The sequence below is a fragment of the Hyperoodon ampullatus genome (genome assembly GCF_949752795.1).
Source record: "Hyperoodon ampullatus genome assembly, chromosome: 19".
NCBI lineage: Eukaryota > Metazoa > Chordata > Mammalia > Artiodactyla > Ziphiidae > Hyperoodon > Hyperoodon ampullatus.
In genome coordinates this window covers 32,718,859-32,742,314 of record NC_136932.1, presented here as the reverse complement: position 1 = coordinate 32,742,314, position 23,456 = coordinate 32,718,859, and the positions used below count along the sequence as shown (strand labels likewise).

The following is a 23,456-nucleotide window of genomic DNA, read 5'->3' as shown; positions in this document are numbered from 1 at the left end:
ATAAAATCTATCTTTAAAAAAAAAAATAACAGCCATCATTAAAAAGTCTAAAAATAACAAATGCTGGAGAGGGTGTGGGAAAAGGGAACCCTCCTGCACTGTTGGTGGGAATGTAAGTTGGTGCAGCCACTATGGAAAACAGTCTGGAGGTTCCTCAAAAAACTAAAAGTAGAGATGTCATGTGATCCAGCAATCCCACTCCTGGGCATATATCTGGACAAAACTATAATTCAAAAAGCTACTTGCACCCCCTCTGTTCATAGCACTATTCACAATAGCCAAGACATGGAAACAACCTAAAATGTCCATCAACGGATGAATGAATACAGATGTGGTACATATATATACAATGGAATACTACTCAGCTATAAAAGAATGAAATAATGCCATTTGCAGCAACATGGATGGACCTAGAGATTATCATACTAAGTGAATTAAGTCAGAAAGAGAAAGACAAATACCATATGATATCACTTATATGTGGAATCTAAAATATGACATAAATGAACTTATTTATGAAACAGAGACAGATGCACAGACAGAGAGAGCAGACCTGTGGTTGCCAAGGGGGAGGGGGGCGGGCGGTGTTGGATTGGGAGTTTGGGATTAGCAGATGCAAACTACTATATATAGGATGGATAAATAACAAGGTCCTACTGTAGAGCACAGAGAACTGTATTCAATACCCTGTGATAACCATAATGGAAAAGAATATGAAAAAGAATAAATATATATGTATAACTGAATCACTCTGCTGTACACCAGAAACTAACATTATAAATCAACTATACTTCAAAAAAAAACTAGAAGTAAAAAACTAAAAAAACCTCACAAAATGGCACTTTAGCCATGTCAATTACTTAATCTTCCTTTCTTCTATCTAACACCTACTGTAAAAAAGTTTTTAAACAAACTTACTAAAAAGTTAAATCAGATTTATTTGAAATTTACCCCGAGTGGAGTCATAAACTGACCCAAAGGTGGCAGCAGAAGAAAAAGGTGAAACAGATGGAGTATCTTTTAGCTACTCTTGTTAAAAAAAAAAAAAATCATTTAGTAAAGTGTCAATTATTTGCTGAGGCATACGTTTAACTCATTGAATTTTCTATTTACCAATGAGGCATAAATATAATATTAAAAACAGTAGAAGAGTTTGAAACTAGGTAGAGGTGGTGACCGTATAGCATTGTGAATGCAGCAAGTACCGCTGAACTGTACACCTTAAAATGTTTAATTTTATGTTATATCTATTTCATCTCACTTTTTAAAATGAATTTTGTTTTTGCCAGGTCACGTGGCTTTCGGCATCTTAATTCCCCGACCGGGGATTGAACCCGCACCCTCCGCAGTGAAAGCGGGGAGCTCTAATCACTGGACCGCCAGGGAATTTCCCATCTCAATTTTAAAAAGTAATCAATAAAACAGTAGAAGACAAAAAAAAGCTATGTGCCTTTTGCTGTATGTAAACTACACCTCCAATGAAACCCTAATGCATACAGCTAAAGCTATACTCAGGAAAATTTATAGTCATTAATATTTTATTAACAAAAATACTAAAAATAAAGGAACTATGTATTTAATTCAATAAACTATCAAACTAATGATAAAACAAAGAGGAAAGTTGATATTAAGGAAGTAGAACACAAAAAAAGAAAAATGAGTAAATGAAAATGTTATTTCTTTTAAGATATGAATAAAGTAGAGCAATAAAATAGGTTTGTAAAAGACTTGGGTTCCATCAGTTGTTCTCGTGATTTTGTGTTTAAACTTTGGTGCTGTGTTCAACAAAACCATAATAATTGGATTTGGTGCGGAGTTCATTTATTAAATTGAAAAAAATCTGTTGACCATCGAGATCCTGAAGACGCTGTTTTATAATCTGGCAGGAAAGCCCAAGTTTAAGAACTCTGATTTCAGCTGCTACCTGTCCTGCAGTTGCAGGTGTCTGGCCATTTACCCACATTGATTAGCTCATTCAGGCACGCGATGGCTCCTGCCAGGAAGGTGCTGTCCTCATCTTGGAGATGAAGTTGCTCCGGGGCCTCTGCTGGGATGTGGCTGTGAATTCAGGGTGACCCAGGCCTCAGGAAGGCAGGAAGAAGCCCTCGGGGTCCAAGGGCCCCGGAGGCGCCTCGGCAGGTGCAAACAGGCTCCGCGTGTCGGGAGCCGAGGCCAGAGGCGCGGTCCCGCAGGGCCTGCCGGCTGGAGCGACGCGGTGTGGGCCCCGCGGCGGGCGGGCGGGCGGGCGGAGTGGGTGCGCTGAGCTGTGACCAGGAGCGGATCGGGGAGGGGGCCGGGGCCGGCGCCGGGCGGGACAGGCGGGCGCAGCGACCCCTGCGCAGACGGGGCAGCGGGCGCGCGGGCGGCGGGCGCGCGCGGGGCGCAGCGGGCGCGCGGCGGAGCGGGAACGCGCGGCGGAGAGGCCTGCGCACCAGGGTGCGGGAGCCATGCGGCGGGTGAGGAGCGGAGCAGCGGCCAAGCCACGCGGGCAGAAGCGGTCCGGGGCCTCCAGGGCCCCCGCGGCCGCCGCCTCGGCCCCCGGCGCCGACCGCGCACGGAGGCCCGCGGGCCAGGCCGGGGGCGGGAGCCGGGCGGCGGTGAGGCAGCCGTCGGCCAAGCGGCGGCCGCAGTCGTCGCCTCGGGCGCAGGAGGCGGGCCCCGGAGAGCCGCCGCCGCTGCCCCCGCCTCCGCCCGCGGCGCCCTCGGCGTCCGAGCTGGACCTGGGCGAGCAGCGGGAGCGCTGGGAGACGTTCCAGAAGCGGCAGAGGCTCAGCTTCGAGGGCGCCGCCAAGCTGCTGCTGGACACCTAGTGAGTGCGGCGCGACCGGGCCGGCGCCTGTAATGTCCCCGCGGCGTCCGAGCCGCGCACCGGCCGGACAAAGGCCTCCTCGCTCGGCCAGCGCCGCGCGCCAAGGCGGCGGCCTTCCCGCGAAGAGGGTCGGCCCGGCTCTCCGGTCCCCGAGCTGCTTTTGTGTTTGCGCACGTGTGTTTGGAGAGCGGCGGGGGGGCGGGGGCAGGGCCGGGGTGAGAGGCTCTGGGACAGTTCGGAGCCGCCCGGGAGGCTGGTGGCCCCTGTTACTGCGCGCGCCCTGCGCGGAGCCGGGCGGCGGGGAGGAGCGCGCGGGCCGCCCGGGTTTGGAACCGCCGCGGGCGCCCGAGGGCCGTGGCTCCGCGTCCCTCGGCTTTGCCGCCGCGGGGCGAGGACCCCCGGCTCCCCGGCGGCCGGAGGAGGACTTCGGAGGGTCCGTGGAGCTCGCAGTGAGCTGTTAGCCCTGGGGGGCGCCTCGTCGTCTCCAGACGGGACCCCTGCCCCGTAGCACAGTTGTGCGACCGAGAAGTAGTTTAGCGCCCTAAATATCTCAGAATCAGCCGTCTTATGCTAGAAAACACCAGAGAAAACAAAGCAACTTAACAATTGCATAGCAACCTGAGGATTACTCCTTTTTTTTGAACAAAAATGTTCCTTTGTCCTTGTTCCGTAAGAAATTCTCTTCATTAGGACGAGTCTTCTCAGAGATGGAATATTGGGTTTTCCGTGTGCTTCAGTTTTTGGTTCATCATCTTGGACTATATACGCTGAACATTTTTCAGTATACATCATTCAGTGTTTTTGAGCTAAGGTGGGCCAGCTACTGCTCAGTGTGGGGAATATAAAGATGTCAGAAACGTAGAACGAAAGTTTGAATTTATACTTTAAAACAAACTGATAAATGGCCAAGGAAAAGATTTTAAAATGTTGACATACGAAAGGGTGAGATTTTTTTTAACCTATCAGATTGGCACAAGTTACATACATTTGTTAAAAAACCAAAACTCAGTAAATTAAAAAGAATATATTAAACAATAATCGCTGTTATTGTTAAAACATTATTGTACGGAAAATAGCCTCAGGAACATAGAGCAAACAGTTAACTGTGGATCCCTCTGGGTGTTAGGACTTAAGAGACATTCATTTTTTACATTATCAAATGTTGTAATGTTTGCGTTTTTTACCATAAGCATTATTTGTGTCTGCAGAAAAATAATACATCAGATTAATGGAGTCAACTTGTCCAGAAACGTGAACAAGCATTCAGTCTTGGTAACCAAATAAATGCAAAATAAGACTGCAGCGAGCTATTTTCCCTGTAATTATTGCTTGAGAAGATTCAGTGAAATGTTTTCTCAGTCATTACTGATAAGAGTGTTCAGCCCTTTTGGAAAGCAGTTGGATGATATTTATCAAATCTTAATGTTCAATGAAGGGCCTGACTTATAAGTTTTAAAAAGATTAAAGCCGTACGTAATGTGTACAGATAGCTCTGTAAAAAGCCACGTATGTGCAAAATACCGGAGGAGAATACAGCAGAATTACAGGAGCCTTTTGTTAACTTTCTCCAGACTCGGTCAGGTCTCCTTTCTTTTTCATGGCAGCCTGTACGCCTTTATGACAAGTCATGTAAATATTCAGTTAATTTGTTTGATGGCTGCTCCAGGTCCCTAAGGCCAGGACCACATCTGCTGTATCTTGTTTACTGCCTTCTCCCCAGTGCCTCTCTCGTAAAAAATCTTAATAAGTATTTGCCATGTAAATAAAAACGTTCGGGTGGCTGGATTAGGATCCTCCACCCAATTCTCTTTTTTCCATACTTTGGAATGCTTTATTTTACGATTTAACAAAATAGAAGTGGAAAAAAGAGCTCACAAAGAAGGTACTGAATCCTTTTATAAAACTGACAGTGCCTTCTCAGAAGCAGGAATGCATCTGGTTGTCCCGTAAAGACTTCTGTCCCATCTTGCTTCTTTCTTTCAACCATGGCCTGACTATTCAGAAACCCTCATCTTCCTGATTTGTGTTCCCTTCAGTGAATACCAGGGCCTGGTGAAACACACAGGAGGCTGCCACTGTGGGGCGGTTCGCTTTGAAGTCTGGGCCTCGGCAGACCTGCACATCTTTGACTGCAAGTGAGTGTTTTCTCTTCCCAAGTTGCTTAGACGTTAGAAGTTGTGTTAGATGTTTTCGTTAATGACAAAAGTTTTAAAGACTGGGGAAGGCTAAAAATAACAGCCTGCTGTGTGTGACACAGCTCAGTCCTGCAGCACAGCCCCAGGGGCTGTGGAGCAGGGCCCTTGACTTGTGCCCAGCAGAGTGCCCCAGAGACACCGGTGCAAGGGCAGGGGGCTGGTGGTGGGAGTGCTTCCCCAGAGACCGTGCAGCTGGGCACTGAATGAAAGGCCTTGAGCAGAGTCTTTGGGAGTTGGGTGAGGTGAGGTGAGGTGAGGGTGTGCGCACCTGGAAGCTTGCCGTGCCCCGGGCCACCTGGCCCCGTTGCTCCAGGTGAGGCAGGCAGTGCTGCTGGGATCAGTGAAGCGCCTGCTGTCAGCACCTCCCGGGCCTTGTGATAGAACAGGGTCTCCAGGCTCTGACTTCTGTCTGACCTGTAGTTGGTGTGTAACTGATCATGCAACAGTATCCAAACCTTTTGCCCCTTGGTGCTGTGGTGCCTGAATTATATGTGAAGAATAAATAAATACCGTGGAATTCCTCCCACGGGGAGCTGACCCTGCTACTAAATAGTGCGGTCCAGATTGAAGAAGCAGCCCCTGGAATAAGTTGTTAGAGGATTTTATACGAAATTAGAGTTTTTTAAAAGGTGGACGAAAACGGGGGGCGACTTATATTTAATTCTGAGGATGTGATTCTGAGGACCTGTTTGACGTGGAGCTGGGCTTTCTGTGATGTGAAGATGAGGACGGGGAAACCTAAGCTTCCTTATCCGTTTCTGGTGAGGATACCCCAGGGGCAGAAAGTCGTAGCTCTGCCTGATGCTTGTTTTCTACTGTCTCCAGAATCCAGCAGTTCCCTTCACCATAGTAAACCAAGGGTGGGCGGCAGGAGCGTGGTTCTCCGGGTCCTGCTTTCCTGAGGAGTGCGTGGCCTGCACTGCTGACTGTGGGACCCGTGGGCCCTCCTGCACACACAGAGCAGAGGCCCCAGGCCACTGGCCCTCCTGCCCCAGCTGCCCTTCCTGGGATGGCGCTGCAAGGGGGCTTCACCTCAAGGGTCAGCTGGCTCCTGGGACGGGGCAGGTTGGGCCCCAGGGGGAACTCAGAGGGCGCAGGTGGTCGTTCACAGTCCGAAGTCTGCTCTTGTCTTTCTGTAGCTGCAGCATTTGCAAGAAGAAGCAGAACAGACACTTCATTGTTCCGGCCTCTCGCTTCAAGCTCCTCAAGGTGAGTGTTGTGAGTGGGGCATACAGGGTGCCAGGCGCAGGGGGCCTCCCGGGCCGTATGCTTTCCCGTCACCCAGCTTTCATTCCCCCCTTTATACTGGATTGGCCAAAAAGTTTGTTTGAGTTTTTCCGTGAGGTGTTATGGAAAACCCGAACGAACTTTTTGGCCAACCCAGTATTTTTGGATATATATTTGATATTACAGTGGAAACATGTACCAACACAGAGAATCAAAAATAAATAAGAAAAAAAAAATTAAAACTAAATAAATAAATAAATAAATAAATAAGATCACCCAAATCCTGTCAATCAAAGGTAACCACTGGTTGTGTTCTGCTGAATATCCTTGCATGTTATTTTGGACGTGGATGAGTACATCTAAATAAATCGTGTGCTTTTATCAAGGTAGAATTTTACCTTTTTATCTGCTTTATAACTGAGTTTTATCATTTCCCAATGAAAAATAAATGATTGAAATATTTATTTATTTATTTATTTATTTTTTGCGGTACGCGGGCCTCTCACTGCTGTGGCCTCTCCCGTTGCGGAGCACAGGCTCCGGACGCGCAGGCCCAGCGGCCATGGCTCACGAGCCCAGCCGCTCCGCGGCACGCGGGACCCTCCCGGACCGGGGCACGAACCCATGTCTCCCGCATCGGCAGGCGGACTCTCAACCACTGCGCCACCAGTGAAGGCCTGAAAAGATTTTTAACTTTAGTATTTGGGGGAATTTTTTGTGCTTGGTACCAGATTTGCAAAGTACAGAGTAGATACATACACGGTGAAAGGCCTCCCCACCACTGGCTCTCAGGCCCCTGGCCTTTCCCTGCGCCTACAACTGTTTCGTAGTTTACTTATACGCTTCTTGCTGTGTCTGTAGCATATTTCGTTTCATGAAGGTACCACGAGCGACCTTCTACGTTTGAACTTCTAGGTTGAGTGCAGTGCTGTGGTAAACCTCCCTGTGTATAAATCTTTGACAGTTTAGACATTATTTCTTTGGATCAATTCTTCTGGAAGTAAAATCTCCGGTCAGAGAACACAAACGTTTAAAAAAGGCTTCGGCATGCTTTGCTCCCCGGGGGTCGGGGTGGGGGGGTGGGGCTCTGGCCTGTCCTCGGCGGCTCCCGTTGCCCCGCCCGACAGACGCCTCGCCTTGGGCATTGTGCGTGGTGCGTGGAGGTCCGGGAGGGCTTCCCGGAACCACCTTTGTTCGAGTCTGCGCTCCTGGCCCCGGGGCCTCGGCATGCAGTGGCCCCTCGATGAGTGGCAGGGAGGAAAAGCTGAGATTTAATTCCAGACGCTTCGGGCCAGGGTGGCTCCTTGTCTGTGTCTGCCCTCGATCCTGTGGGGTGGGTGTCTGGTCGGGGTGGGAGCGCCGGCAGGCAGCAGACCTGCCCTTGCCTTTCCCGCGAGCCCCCCCTCGGGTGCCAGCTGGAGGCTGTGGCCCCAGTCCCCCAAGACAGGCGGCTCCCGAAGACACGCGGGCGGCCGAGGGCTCGCGGCCTCGGAGTTGGCAGCGCCCCCGCCATCCCACCCCTGTGGGCCTGCTTCTCTGGCCGCCCTGGCGTCTCAAACACCCGCTCTTTTCTTCCGCCCAGCCTGGTGAAGGAGAGAGCAGTTTTCCGTTTGTTCTTTAAGTACAGCCCTTCTTCCTTGATTCAGCAGTGTTTATGGGGCAGCTGCTGTGTGCCAGGCTGCGTTCCACTGAAACCCCTCAGCTGTCGTGGCAGACAAGGCCCTTGTCCCCTGGGATCTCACGCCTCATGCGGGAGACAGAGGAACGGGTCGAGGCCCGGAAGTGCCCAGTGGAGGGTCGGGGTGGGGCAGCGTGACGGAGGCTGGCCGGTGGCGAGTCTCGGCAGCTAAGGCAGGCCCCTCTGGCGCTTCGGTGGCCGAGGCATGGAGGTCGTGGGCACGGCGCCGGGGGGCCGCTTGGCGGGTCCGAGGAGCTGCACGGTGGCCTTCGTGGCAGGAGGGTGGCCGCAGGGTGGAGGTGAACCAGCAGACCGAGCTGGGGCTGGAGAGAGGCCGGAGCGGATGAGGAGACAGGTTTTGTCATCTGGAGAGTGAAGCCTGGGGAGGGTTTTAAGTGGGGCGGGGACGAAATGTGCTTCAGTGTTTGAAAAGCGCGTGGTGGCCGCCGCGTGCAGAGCGGATGGTGAGGAGGTGAGTACGGAGGCGGGGGGGGCGGCTGGGAGAGGGTGGCAGTCGTGGGGATGGGCAGACAGTGGTCAGTGGAGGTGTGTTTTGGAGCGGGAGGTTCTCGGAGTCCAGGTTGTGCCCGGCCACCGGAGGGCTCGTTAGACAAGTCGCTGGGCCTCCTCCTGACTGTGCAGGTCTTGGGGGGCGGGGTGGGCACAAGATGGACGTTTCTCGCAAGTTCTCAGGTGACGGTGATGCGGCTGGTCCTGGGGCCACACGCTGAGAGCCGCTGCTTGAGAGGAAGGACGGGGTGTGAAGATCAGAGAAGGAGGTTGGGCCTCCGAGCAGCCGGTTGCCTGGAGATGCCAGGTCCTGGAGGAGAAGCCAGCACGGAAGGTGCTGGACTCACATCCTTCTTGAGAAGGTTGAGGTGAAGCGTCGTGAGCGCTGACAGAGGCGGAGCCAGGGGGTGGGCAGCCGCACGCGCGTGTGTCTGGAGTCGTGGGGTGAGGGCAGCTGGGCAGACGGTGCAGACAAATACGCGGGGGCCCAGGACCCAGCACGTACAGGGAGCGGAGCGGAGGGGCCTGAGAAGGGTGGCCGGTGGGGAGGGAGGAAGAGCCTGCAGGGCGGGGCAGGTTCAGAGGAGCAAGAGTCCGGGGGTCAGGAGAAGTAACCGTTAGACTTGCCACATGGTGGACATTGGTGATTTCTCATTGGGCAGGAAGACAGAAGAAACGAGCAGGGAGGGTGAGTGTATAGCAGTGTCAATGACGATGCTGGCTGTAGCGGCCAGCAGGGTGGGGGTCAGGCAGGTGGACGTGTGGACTCTATGGGACGGGGTCTGCGTGTCACCGGTGGGCCCTGGTGCTGAATGAGGTCCAGGAGGCTGTGAGCCGGCTTCTCAGGCCTCCCAAGGGTTTCCTGGGGGAAAGCATACGCTCAGATAATTCTGCAAGCTTTGGGACCCCTTGGCTGTTCTTTGCGGCCTCCCTGTGGGGTGAGAAGAGGCCCCCCGGGAACAGTCTTTCGATGCAGCTCTGAGGGCCTGTCTCCCGTGGTGGCCGGGGAAGACCTGTAAAAAGCTCTGACCCTTCAGTCCCTCAGTGTCTCCCTGGAGAGAAACTGCTGCTTTCTTGGTTATTTCTTTAAAAGCACACGCCAGGATGTATGTATGCTTTTTAAAAATAGGAATGTTAGTATGCTACACAAATTGTTTTAAACCTTGCCTTTGCACTTAACTTTGTAACCTTGGAGATTGTTTCCTAGTAGTATTTGTAAGTAGAACTGCCTTATTTTTTCCAAAACTTGCTGAGATTCCTTTTTTTTTTTTTTTTTTTGCGGTACGCGGGCCTCTCACTGTTGTGGCCACTCCCGTTGCAGAGCACAGGCTCCAGACGCGCAGGCTCAGCGGCCATGGCTCACGGGCCCAGCCGCTCCGCGGCATGTGGGATCTTCCCAGACCGGAGCACGAACCCGTATCCCCTGCATCGGCAGGCGGACTCTCAACCACTGTGCCACCAGGGAAGCCCTGAGATTCCATTTTTATGCCCGTCCGTGATTGCTTTAACCAGTCTTCTGTTGATGGACAGTTTCAGAGTTTCTAATGTTTAGCCTTTACAAATGCTGCATTAACATCTACATACATCTCATTGGATAAAATACAGAATTGTAATTGCAGGATACATTTCTAGAAGTGGAATTGCTATGTTAAAGAATATGTGCATTTTAAAATTTTAGTAGATGTTACCAAATTTATGGATTCACATTCCTGTGACTCGTATCCGAGTGAGTGTTTCTCTATACATGCAATATCGTTAGCTCACTGTTTTTTTTTTTTTTGAACGTAAAAATTGTATTAGCCCTCAAATTAACTACAACTTTCAATTACCTATAATACGCATATACCTTAGGCTTCTATTAAGGTGTTTTGCTTTTTTTTTAACATCTTTATTGGAGTATAATTGCTTTACAATGTTCTGTTAGTTTCTGCTGTATAACAAAGTGAATCAGCTATACATATACACATATCCCCATATCTCCTCCCTCTTGCATCTCCCTCCCACCCTCCCTATCCCACCCCTCTAGGTGGTCACAAAGCACCCAGCTGATCTCCCTGTGCTATGCGGCTGCTTCCCACTAGCTATCTATTTTATATCTGGTAGTGTATATATGTCCATGCCACTCTCTCACTTCGTCCCAGCTTACCCTACCCCCTCCCCGTATCCTCAAGTCCATTCTCTACGTCTGCTTCTTTATTCCTGTCCTGCCCCTAGGTTCTTCAGAACCATTTTTTTTTTTTTTAGATACCATAGACATGTGTTAGCATATGGTATTTGTTTTTCTCTTTCTGACTTACTTCACTCTGTATGACAGACTCTAGGTCCATCCACTTCACTACAAATAACTCAATTTCGTTTCTTTTTGTGGCTGAGTAATATTCCATTGTATACATGTGCCATGTCTTTTTTATCCATTCGTCTGTCGATGGGCATTTAGGTTGCTTCCATGTCCTGGCTATTGTAAATAGAGCTGCAATGAACATTGTGGTACGTGGCTCTTTTTGAATTATGGTTTTCTCAGGGTATATGCCCAGTAGTGGGATTGCTGGGTCGTACGGTAGTTCTATTTTTAGTTATTTAAGGAACCTCCATACTGTTTTCCATAGTGGCTGTATCAGTTTACATTCCCACCAACAGTGCAAGAGGGTTCACTTTTCTCCACACCCTCTCCAGCATTTATTGTTTGTAGATTTTTTGATGATGACCATTCTGACCGGTGTGAGGTGATATCTCATTGTAGTTTTGATTTGCATTTCTCTAATGATTAGTGATGTTGAGCATCTTTTCATGTGTTTGTTGGCCATCTGTATATCTTCTTTGGAGAAATGTCTGTTTTTCTGCCCATTTTTGGATTGGGTGGTTTGTTTTTTTGATATTATAGCTCACTTTTTAATTTTTGCCCCGACAGTGAAAAATACCTCATTGCAGTTTGTGAGTGTGGATATGTCACAGGTTAAAGAAAGATTTGTTTTCCCCATTTTTCTGAACTGTCTGTTCACATCCTCTGCCCAGGTTCCCGTTTGTGTTCTCCATTAAGGAAATTAGCCTGTGACGTCTGGCAGATGTTCTTTCCTACTTGGTCCTTTGTAGATGAATTTGAGTCCAGTGAGTGTGTTCTTAGGACCTTGAGTTTGGGGACACGGGGACCCAGTCCCTCGGCTGACCCCCCCACCCCCCACCCCCACCCCCGGTTTAGGCCGGGGATGCAGGGCAAGCTCAAGGCCGGGGTGTTCTGTGTGCAGCTGACTAGGGAGAAGCCCTGAGCTGTCACACTCCAGGCTGACGGGTCTCTGGGCCATGCAGATGGGGACCCGACCTCAGGTTGGACGTGACCCTGGGAGCCTGGCGAGAGGGTTTCCCCATTGAGCCTTTTAGACGATTTGTCTTTGTAAACGACAATTGAAGCTCCTTGTCTGTGTCCCTCAGGGAGCCGAGAGCATCACCACATACACCTTCAACACCCACAAGGCACAGCACACCTTCTGTAAGAGGTGCGGCGTCCAGAGCTTTTATTCTCCCCGCTCCAACCCCGGAGGCTTCGGTGAGTGAAGGGGGCCAAGCTCGGGGCACCGACGCCCTGCGGCCACGTGGATGGGAAGCTTGGGGAGGGCGCGCTGGTGTCACAGGCTGCCTCCGGCCTGGCCAGGCCCCTCACGTGTGTGTGAGGAACAGGGCTCACCAGCAGAGCTCTCTCCTGGCTCTGGCCCTTCCGAGACCGTCCGGATCCTGAGCCGCATTTCCTGCCGCTGAGGGAGCTGGACTTTGCTGGGGCTGATGGTGGAGGGTAGAGAGAGGCCGGGGGAGGCCGGGAGCCTGGGGGCGGGGGAGGGAGTGAGGGAGGCAAGAGTGAGGGGCAGGGATGATGCCAGTAAAAAAAAAATTGGGTTCAAACACAAGCACAGAAACCCCAAGCCCGTCTTCGGGTCCTTCTTAGATCTGGGGGCAGAGCGTGCCACCTTAGACAGTTGTCGAGAATGACACCAGCCGCCATGCGAATTGGGTGGGACGTAGCCGTGGAGGATGCTCCTGGAATCCCGGCCGGCAGAGACGCAGCCTCCAGAGCTGCAGTGGGGCGTCTGCGGCAGCCTCGAGCCTGGGGTGGAGTGGGGTGGGGCGGAGTCACCCCTGCCCCCTCTCCTCCCCCCGTTCTCCCCGTAGCAGCTCCCGTTTGCTCCTCATCTGTCACATGGAGAGTCCTTCCTGCTGACCTTCCTGTACAGATGGAGAGGTGTTTAATGCTCAGAAAGCTGCCCCTCTGAGCCCTGGACCAGGCCTGTGAAGCCTCCAGGCTGCCAGGCGGAGGTGGCTCTGGGCTCGAGGCCTCCCCCGCCTTTGTCCTCCCAGCTTGGTACTGAGTGAGGTCCAGCCGCGAGTCCCTGGCCCCCATCTCAGAGATGGGGGGAGTGGGCCAGGAGCCGGGGCGCAGGGCCCCTCGGAGCGCCCGCTTCCTGCGACACTTGCGGGCTGAGTTGGTCTGAGAGCCAGCCTGCTGTTGGGTCTCACGCCCCCCCGGCTTCCCTGTAGGGATCGCCCCCCACTGCCTGGACGAGGGCACCGTGCGCAGCGTGGTGGTCGAGGAGTTCAACGGCAGCGACTGGGAGAAGGCCATGAAGGAGCACAAGACCATCAAGAGCATGTCTAAGGAGTGAGCCCCGTCCCCCCATGCAGGGGGGCCTGTGGCGCCCCCGTCTCCGCAGTCGGCTCCGGCACCAGTGTCTTCAGGCAGCTCTTGTCCCCCCTCAGCTCAGATTTTGACATAGGCTAGCTGACACCCTTCTATCTCTTCCCAACTTTTGTGTGATCTTTTAGAAAAATAAATATTTTTAACATTAAAGCAGTTACTGCAGTTTATCGTTTTCTCTGTGCGTTGATTTTGCTGCTGAGGCCGGTCACTGAGCGGCGGGTGTTTACTGAGCACTGTTCTGGCACCTGCAGCCACGTCGGGAGGGAGGGGTCAGGAGACAAACCTAGGGGCTGCCACCGAGCTGGGAAGAGAATGAGCTTCTAGGAGGAGAGAAGGCTGGTCGTGGGAGACCTGCGGGGAGTGTGATTGGAGCCTTTGTTTTTTTGAGAGGTAAATCAGCTTCTGATTTCTTTTTCTTTTTTGTCCCAGTTGTGGTAAAATACACATAACATAAACTTGACCATCTTCACCATTTTTAGCACACAGCTCAGCAGTGTTGATTACGTTTATGTTTTTGTGTCACCGATTTCCACAGCTCTTCATTTTCCAAAACTGAGCCCCTCTATCCATAAATAACACCTTTGAGCCTGTTTTTTTTTTTTTTAGAAGATGTTGGGGGTAGGAGTTTATTAATTTATTTATTTTTGCTGCGTTGGGTCTTCGTTTCCGTGCAAGGGCTTTCTCTAGTTGTGGCAAGCGGGGGCCACTCTTCATCGCGGTGCGCGGGCCTCTCACTATTGCGGCCTCTCTTGTGGCGGAGCACAGGCTCCAGACGCGCACGTTCAGTAGTTGTGGCTCACGGGTCTAGTTGCTCCGCGGCATATGGGATCCTCCCAGACCAGGGCTCGAACCCGTGTCCCCTGCATTAGCAGGCAGATTCTCAACCACTGCGCCACCAGGGAAGCCCCTGAGCCTGTATTTTTAAAGGAAGCAAGATTTGGGAAGAGAGAAGTGAGAAGTAGCTGTGGACAGAGGTCCGGGCACAAGGTAAAGCCAGGTCACTCTGGAGGCTTGTGGTGGGAAGAAGCAGTGGGTCAGAAAAAATACATCGAAGCCAACTGCGGACAGTCCTGGGTCTTTATCCTACAGGCGTTAGGAAGCCTTTTGACTGGTTCCCTGTCCCCACTCTCTGTGTCTCATGTCACTTCCTGTTATAATCAGTGCTTTTTATTACAAGATGCCTTCCTAAAGCATGCTTCCATTACCAAGTGCTGAGTATATACATAAAGGCAAACACCTAATAAATAATTGCTCTTTGCTTTAGGATAGTGAATCATGAAATGACCTGGGACATAGGATAGACCAGAAAAAGGGGTGGAGGGAGGAAATACAGACACTGGGTTTCCGTGTGGTCACCATGTCAGCTGACAGCTGGTTGGAAGGAGCTGGTAAAACGTTGTATGGGTGAAACAGGAGTATATCCTGGTGCAGTTAATGTCCCCTCTGACCTGCCTTCCCTCGTGCAACGATATATAAAACACATAGTTTTGTGTCTCTTTAATACTATTTTATTTTTTAAATTTATCTATTTGTTTACTTTTGGCTGCATTGGGTCTTTGTTCCTGTGTGCAGGCTTTCTGTAGTTGCAGCGAGCAGGGGCTACTCTTCGTTGTGGTGCACGGGCCTCACTGCGGTGGCCTCTCCTGTTGTGGCGCACAGGCTCTAGAGTGCAGGCTCAGTAGTTGTGGCTCATGGGCTTAGTTGCTCCGCGGCATGTGGGATCTTCCTGGACCAGGGCTCGAACCTGTGTCCCCTGCATTGGCAGGCGGACTCTTTTTTTTTTTTTTTTTTTGTGGACTGCCTTTTCTCTCCTTTTTTTTAAACATCTTTATTGGAGTATAATTGCTTGACAATGCTGTGTTAGTTTCTGCTTTATAACAAAGTGAATCAGTTGTACGTATACATATATCCCCATATCTCTTTCCTCTTGCGTCTCCCTCCCTCCCACCCTCCCTATCCCACCCCTCTAGGTGGTCACAAAGCACCGAGCTGATCTCCCTGTGCTATGCGGCTGCTTCCCACTAGCTATCTATTTTACGTCTGGTAGTGTATATATGTCCATGCCACTCTCTCACTTTGTCCCAGCTTACCCTTCCCCCCGCCCCCGTATCCTCAAGTCCATTCCCTAGTAGGTCTGCGTCTTTATTCCCGTCTTGCCCCCAGGTTCTTCATGACCTTTTTTTTGTTTGTTAGATTCCATATATATGTGTTAGCATACGGTATTTGTTTTTCTCTTTCTGACTTACTTCACTCTGTATGACAGACTCTAGGTCCATCCACCTCACTACAAATAACTCAATTTCATTTCTTTTTATGGCTGAGTAATATTCCATTGTATATATGTGCCACATCTTCTTTATCCATTCATCTGTTGATGGACACTTAGGTTGCTTCCATGTCCTTGGCTATTGTAAATAGAGCTGCAAGGAACATTGTGGTACATGACTCTTTTTTTTTTTTTTTTTTTCACACACAGACACTGTATTTTATTTTTACAAGAGATAAACAAACTGACACCAAGCATTGTAAATGGATGACCACAACAAAAGCAACAATGATTGCAATTACCAAATACGAAACACACTCATACTATGTTGTAATATTGACATTCAGTCCAGTAATCCTCCACTGTAACAGCTCCTTTACTTTGCAGTGAAAATTGATTTGTATATTTTTTGCCTCTGAGTCCTTGAGGGATTTTTTTTTATTCAAACAGAAAGTCACAAAAATTATAATCATCCTCATCAGTTCACTCAGTCCCATGTAATTAATTTTTTTTATCTTGATCTTTTGTTAGCACTTTTATGAATTCATCAGTTTTCCATTAGAGTTCTGAAAATGCTTATTCATTCAGTTCAGCAGTATAGTCACTTGCCAGAAACCTGTACTTGTCAGAGTCTTTTCCATGAATTCCTTGAAGATGAAACCGTTTTTTAGGAACATATTTGCAAAAGCATCAGAGTACACCCAGAACTGTCTGTAAATGACAAAAGACTTAAAAATGACCACGGTTAAAGATTTGATGAAAGTTCACAATAATGCAATTGACAAGGAAATTTAGTTATTTCTGAGATATACATTTTAAAGTAATAACTAGAATTATGACTTATAACATTATACCAGAACATACAAGATTTTTAGAAATTTCATGTAATGGCTGAAACATTTATATTAACATATTTCCATACAAATAACCCAAAGAAAGTTTAGTATTAGTTATTTTTGTTTGTTTGTTTGTTTATACTGCAGGTTCTTATTAGTCATCAACTTTATACACATCAGTGTATACATGTCAATCCCAATCGCCCAATTCAGCACACCACCATCCCCACCCCACCATGGTTTTCCCCCCTTGGTGTCCATACGTTTGTTTTCTACATCTGTGTCTCAACTTCTCCCCTGCAAACCGGCTCATCTGTACTGTTTTTCTAGGTTTCACATACATGTGTTAATATACGATATTTGTTTTTCTCTTCCTGACTTACTTCACTCTGTATGACAGTCTCTAGATCCGTCCACGTCTCAACAAATGACTCAATTTCGTTCCTTTTTATGGCTGAGTAATATTCCATTGTATATATGTACCACAACTTCTTTATCCATTCGTTTGTCGATGGGCATTTAGGTTGCTTCCATGACCTGGCTATTGTAAATAGTGCTGCAGTGAACATTGGGGTGCATGTGTCTTTTTTTTTTTTTTGCGGTACACAGGCCTCTCACTGTTGTGGCCTCTCCCGTTGCGGAGCACAGGCTCCGGACGCACAGGCCCAGTCGCCGCGGCTCACGGGCCTAGCCACTCCGCGGCATGTGGGATCTTCCCGGACTGGGGCACGAACCCATGTCCCCTGCATCGGCAGGCGGACTCTTAACCACTGCGCCACCAGGGAAGCCCGCATGTGTCTTTTTGAATTATGGTTTTCTCTGGGTATATGCCCAGTAGTGGGATTGCTGGATCATATGGTAGTTCTATTTTTAGTTTTTTAAGGAAATTCCATACTGTTCTCCATAGTGGCTGTATCAATTTACATTCCCACCAGCAGTGCAAGAGGGTTCCCTTTTCTCCGCATCCTCTCCAGCATTTGTTGTTTGTAGATTTTCTGATGATGCCCATTCTAACTGGTGTGAGGTGATATCTCATTGTAGTTTTGATTTGCATTTCTCTAATAATTAGTGATGCTGAGCAGCTTTTCATGTGCTTCTTGGCCATCTGTTTGTCTTCTTTGGAGAAATGTCTATTTAGGTCTTCTGCCCATTTTTGGATTGGGTTGTTTGTTTTTTTGTTATTGAGCTGCATGAGCTGCTTGTACATTTTGGAGATTAATCCTTTGTCCGTTGCTTCTTTTGCACATATTTTCTCCCATTCTGAGGGTTGTCTTTTCACCTTGTTTTGCACAGCTTTGCTGTGCAAAAGCTTTTAAGTTTCATTAGGTCCCATTTGTTTATTTTTGTTTTTATTTCCATTTCTCTAGGAGGTGGGTCAAAAAGGATCTTGCTGTGATTTATGTCATAGAGTGTTCTGCCTATGTTTTTCTCTAAGAGTTTGATAGTGTCTGGCCTTATATTTAGGTCTTTAATCCATTTTGGGTGTATTTTTGTGTATGGTGTTAGGGAGTGTTCTAATTTCATTTTTTTACATGTAGCTGTCCGGTTTTCCCAGCACCACTTATTGAAGAGGGTGTCTTTTCTCCACTGTATGTTCTTGGGCAGGTGGATTCTTTACCACTGCGCCACCAGGGAAGTTCTTTGTGTCTCTTTAAAAACATAAATGGCATTCTGTACGTTTTGTTCTGCAACTTGCATTTTTCTTTGGTAACATCTTGATCTCATGTCAACAGACAAATCCTCATTATTGGCTATTACATAGATTTGCAGAGTATGGGTCTAGTCTCTTTAACTTTTTTTTTTTTAATGGAAATTAGGGTTTCCAGTTTCTGGTTTACAATCAGTGTTGGCAGTGAGCATCCTTTTACAGGCCTCTTTGTACATGTGTATTATTGGAGGCTACAGAAGATGAATTGCTAGGTTGAAGATATGCATATTTTAAACATTAAAAATGCTCAGTTTCCCTCCGAAAGTATATACCAGCCCCTAAAAGGTCCATCAACCCTGTAAATAGCAGTGCCCTCACCAACACCTGATGTTATCGGTCTTTTTAATTGTGACCAATCTGTTGGGTGAAACAGTTTCATTTCTTTATGTTTCCATTTTCCTGATTACCATGAGTTTGAGCATCTTTTATGTTTTTGGACCCATTTTTATTTCCTGTCCTGTAAGTTCCTTGATCACGTCCTTTGCCCATTTTTGGGGGGGGCTATTTTTTTTTCCATCCACATGTTAAAAAATATTAGTAAATAATGTGTTTCAGATACTGTTTTTAAAATTAATTTTTGGTGCTTTGTATGTTCAGGATATAAATCCTGTGATGAATTTTGCAAATATTCTTTTACAGTTTTTCACTGTTCTAACTCTGTTTATTAGGGTTTTAGTTTGTTTTTTTTTTTTTCCCTTTATGGCATTCTGACTTTTCTGTTAACTGGCTTTTGTGATTTATATCTTGTTTGGGAATACCTTCCTATCGAGCTTATAAACTAGATTTTCTTCTACTGCTCTCATAGTCTTTTGGTGCCTTTTTGGTTTTGTTTTATCTGGATTTTTTTTTTTCTGAGTGGTTTTCATTTTTTATTTTTGTCTGTGGTATGAGATTGGGGTTCAGCTCCCCACCCTCAAAATGGATAACCACTGCATTGACCCTTCAACTGACTAATCCATCCATTCCTTACTGATTTAAAATGCATGTTCTAGATGAGGTTGTTTCTGGACACTACATTTTTTTAAAATTTATTTTTCTATAGTCCCACAGTTACCAAGGCATTTTTTTTAAAAAATAAGTTTATTTATTTATTTATTTTTGGCTGTGTTGGGTCTTTGTTTCTGTGCGAGGGCTTTCTCTAGTTGCGGCGAGCGGGGGCCACTCCTCATCGCAGTGTGCGGGCCTCTCACCATCTCGGCCTCTCTTGTTGCGGAGCACAGGCTCCAGACGTGCAGGCTCAGCAGTTGTGGCTCACGGGCCCAGTTCCTCCGCGGCATGTGGGATCTTCCCAGACCAGGGCTCGAACCCGTGTCCCCTGCATTAGCAGACAGACTCTCAACCACTGCGCCACCAGGGAAGCCCACCAAAGCATTTTAAATCCCTAAAGTTTAATGATGTGCTTTAAAAAACCTGATAGAATAAATCTTCCTCATTATTCTTTTTTGATTATTTTGTCTTCCAGATGAATTTTAGAATTAGTGTATCGAGTGCCATATAAAATCCTGTTTGGATATTGATTGAGAACGTGCTGAGTTTATAAATTAATTGCGGGGGGGAGGGGATTTATAATACTCTACTTTATAATACTCAGTTTTATCCTCTGGGGAAGTGCGGTATCTCACCAGTTGGTTTTGTTCCTCTCTGCTCCTCTGTCAAGCTTCCTGCTATTCTCCATGTGGCAGCCGTGTAGACAGCGCATTCTGTGTTAGGTTTATTCCTGGATGTCTTATGGTTTTTGGCCGTCCTTGTGAACGGGATCTCTTCTCCACTTTGCAGTTGGTTATTGCTGGTGGAGAGGAATGCTGTTGTCTTTGGTATGTTACATTTTATCTGGCTACTTGTTGAGTTTCTGGTGTCTTTCTAAGCCAGCCTCCTGAAAGCACCCCTCGGCAGTGAGGTCACCGGGCGGGCCCCCAGCTGGAGACTCCTGGCTTCAGCCTCCTGAGCTGTCTGTCATCTTAGACGTTGGTATTTTCCCACATGCTTGGGGCTCAGAGAAGGCAAGAGTGTGATGCTGGCCAGGAGGAGCTCTGGCTAAGACTGTGCCTTGGAACATAAGATGCTGTCGGTAGCAGCCTGGCACCTGTCGCTTTCCTTTTTGTCGCGGCCAGGAAGCTGCCTCTCACGTGACAGTCCCACACGTGCCCCGTGGAGGAATCTGAGGGCATCTGTGTTACAGCTTTGTTGTACATCTTCTGAATTCATAAAGGAAGGCAACAGTTCTAAACATGGCAGGAACTTCCAAAAGACTAGTTCAACTAGCTGTGGTGGGTGGAAATCCAAGCGCTGGGATTCCCCCAGGATTCTTTCTTTCCTGAAATCAACCCTCACCCCTTTAAGGCCCGGGTCATGGACCAGTGCTGCTTTTGTGACTGAGGAGGTGCTCGGGGACGGTCTGTGGACCCCTAGCTCGCCCTCTATTGCTCCCCTTGGGCAGGCAGAGCAGCCTTGGCGCCGGGACACAGCCGCTGCTCGGGGCCCAGGCTGGCAGACGGCTTCCGGGAGGGCACGTTTCTGCTGTTCCTGGTGATTTCCTTTCAGGCAGCAAGGCTGCCACCGTGATCATCCATACGGAGTAGACCTAGGTTGGTAGGAGGAACGACCCTCAGCAAATCCGCGCTCATAGACTGTGATGAACCCTGTAGATCACTGGGATCCTTTCCCTTGAAGACCTTACCGCTCCCAAACTCCTCAAGACCTTCCCCCCAGGGGCACTGGATCAGACCACGTGTTATCCAGCTTTTAATTACTGACGTTGACTACACTTCATACAGATTTTCCTGGTAATGCTGTCCATGAGGGATGGGAGCCCCTGGCAGGGGTACCTGTAGGATTCAAACTTGACCAAGACCTTAACACTCTGATCAGGCCAGAATCATGTTTCTGCTGCCCGACCTCTTGTGGGTCCAAGAGCATAAATGTCCTGTTCTGTCTGTCTCTCCACACAGTTTGACTGGCTCGCTTTTCTCAGGATTCACTGACTTTACATGATAGGCTGATCGGGTGGTCTCCAGCGTAAGGTGTGCTCCCTCCAGGAAGTGCTCAAGGTGGTCCATTATGGGTGGGAAGAAAATGTTAGAACTCCTGTTTATCCTTTAAATTTTTTTTTCTGTATGTTTTATAATGTGCACTTAGATTATATACATGATTGAAAACTCAGAAGTCGGGAGATCATTGCTGTAGCCGCTTGCTTCTGTTTTCCCTCTGATCAGTGCTACATATCAAACAACTGTCTGTGCATCTTTGTACAAGTATCTACTTCCCAAGGATAAGTGCACGTGGAGTCCAGGGATATGTACATTTTAAAGATTTCTGACGTACTGATTTCCAGAAGATTCCACCATCTTCTGTTTGCCCCAGCAGCATATATGTGTCCATTCCCTCACCTATAGAACACTGGGCGTTACTATTGATAGACATCTTTGCAAATTAGATAAGTGAAAATGGCATTTTCATATAATTTGTGTTCCTTTAGTTAGTAGTGGGATTTTTTTCACATTTATTTCGTGTGCGTGTGTGTGTGTGTGTGTGTGTGAGAGAGAGAGAGAGAGAGAGAACGAGAGGGAGAGAGGGGGCAGACCTATTCATGTCCTCTGCCTTCTTCATTGTCTTCCCTGGAAAACTCCTACTTTAATCCAATCACCACCTTCAGTGAAAAATAGATTTTCATCTTTGCCTTAATTTGTAGCCACTACTGAGGTTGAATTGTTTTTCCTGTTTAATGGCCACTTAGATTTCCTCTTTCATGAATTTTCCATCCTTAATCCATTTTTCTTTTGGGATGTTTTCTTATCAATCTTTATATATTTGGGCTATTAACACATCTGTGATACCTGTTAATTTCAGAAACTTGTGAAATATCTGTTTTTTTCCTTTACTCCTTTTATGAGTTTCCAGCCTGGCTTTGTAAGGGCTGCCCCATTCCAAGGTATATATGCATTTAGAGTCTCCCAAGTTTCTTAAACAATATTTTAATTGTTTTGATTTTTATGTATAAATCTGTAATTCATGTACAATGTATTTTTGTAGTCGGTATAAAGTATGGAGTCTTTGTTTTCTTACAAATGCCTGACCAGCCATCCTGAAACAATTTATTAAATGTTTCTCCACCGAGTTAAAATGCCCCCTTTACTGTACAGTAGTTCTCACATAATTTGGATCTGTTTCTGGGGTTTATAAGTTTTAATGTATAGAAAGGCAGGTCCCATATCTGCATTATTTTTAATATTTATATTTTGGCTATTCTTGGACATCTCCTCTTCTAATATATTTCAAAAATAATTTTATCCAAGTCCAGAGATAATCTCTTGAGCTTCTGACTGCAACTACATTAAATTTACATGTTAACTTTGTAAGAATGGGAATTGATGAATATAACATGTAAATATATAAATTTATAAATTGGAACTTGTATATACTATATATATTTGGTGCTATTCAGCTTATTTATTAACTTTGGAAGGATTTTATATTAAATCTATCAGGGAACGTGGTACAGTTCTCCATTTATTCAGGTCTTGATTTATGTCCTGCATTAAATTTTTTTTAACTTTTAAAAACTATATTTAAAAGAAAAGCGGTAAGCACTAAAACTGGGTTAAAGTACAAATAAGATTTGTACTCTGTGGTATTTACTAGGCTAGCAGGTAAGGTGAGTATCACCAGGTTCAGGAGCAATGCCTGCTTTATCATGTGCGTATCCTTAGAGTAAGCTAGAACATTTTAATGCAGTATTATTTCTTGAACTGAGATATAATTCATGCACCATAAAATTTACCCTTTTAATGCGTAGAATTCAGCGATTTTTATATATTCACAAGGCTGTCCAGCCTTCACCACTGCCAAATACAGAACACTGCACATCCCCCAAAGAATCCCCACACTCCTCAGCAATCACTCCTTTTCCCCACCCCCTGGAAAACACCAATCTACTTTCTGTCTCTGTGGATTTGCCTGTTCTGGACATTTTAGATAAGTGGATTTGTACAGTAGGTGGCCTTTTGTGCCTAGCTTATTTTACTGAGCATAATGTTTTTCAAAGTTCATCCTTGCTATAGCATGTGTCAACACTTCATTTCTTTTTATGGCTGAATAATACACAAAATGCCATATTTATCTTTTCATCAGTTGATGGACATTTGGGTTGTTTCCACTTTTGGGCTGTTATGAATAATGCTGCTATGAACACTTGCACACAAGTTTTTGTACGGACATGTTTTCAGTTTTCTTGGGTGTATACCTAGGATTGGAATTGCTGGGTCTGATGGTAAATCTTTAATAAGTTACTGAAGAAGAGTGAAACTGTTCTCCACAGCAGCTGCACCGTTTTACATTCCCACCAGTAATGTTCGAGGGTTCCATTTCTCCATATGCTCACCAACACTTGTTATCGTCTGTGTTAGTTTGCTTTAATCACTGCCTTTCTACTGGGTGTGAAGTAGGATCTCATTGCGTTTTTTTGTTTTGTTTTGTTTTTGTTTTTTTGGCTGTGCCGGGTCTTAGTTGTGGCTCGCGGGATCTTTCATTGTGGCGCACGGGCTTCT

At 47.4% G+C, this 23,456-nt stretch overlaps 1 protein-coding gene across 2 annotated transcripts; it reads left to right on the top strand.

Annotated features, from left to right (window-relative positions):
- The first annotated feature begins 2,424 nt into the window (after positions 1-2,424).
- CENPV (centromere protein V) lies at positions 2,425-13,253 on the top strand. 2 transcript variants are annotated; one of them, XM_079726033.1, is made up of 5 exons: positions 2,425-2,809; positions 4,846-4,944; positions 6,144-6,213; positions 11,846-11,960; positions 12,944-13,253. In XM_079726033.1, the coding sequence occupies exons 1-5, from the start codon at positions 2,448-2,450 to the stop codon at positions 13,066-13,068; spliced, it is 771 nt and encodes a 256-aa protein (XP_079582159.1). In that variant the 5' UTR covers positions 2,425-2,447; the 3' UTR covers positions 13,069-13,253. The 2 variants fall into 2 exon arrangements, with proteins under 2 accessions (XP_079582159.1, XP_079582158.1); XM_079726032.1 differs by lacking the exons at positions 11,846-11,960; positions 12,944-13,253 and having other exon boundaries at positions 6,144-6,663.
- The last annotated feature ends 10,203 nt before the right edge of the window (positions 13,254-23,456 follow it).

Coding starts and splice junctions, on each gene's coding strand:
- CENPV (XM_079726032.1), top strand. CDS start 2,448: ATGCGGCGGGTGAGGAGCGGAGCAGCGGCCAAGCCACGCGGGCAGAAG. Junction 2,810..4,845: donor AAGCTGCTGCTGGACACCTA/GTGAGTGCGGCG, acceptor TGTTCCCTTCAG/TGAATACCAGGGCCTGGTGA. Junction 4,945..6,143: donor CTGCACATCTTTGACTGCAA/GTGAGTGTTTTC, acceptor GTCTTTCTGTAG/CTGCAGCATTTGCAAGAAGA.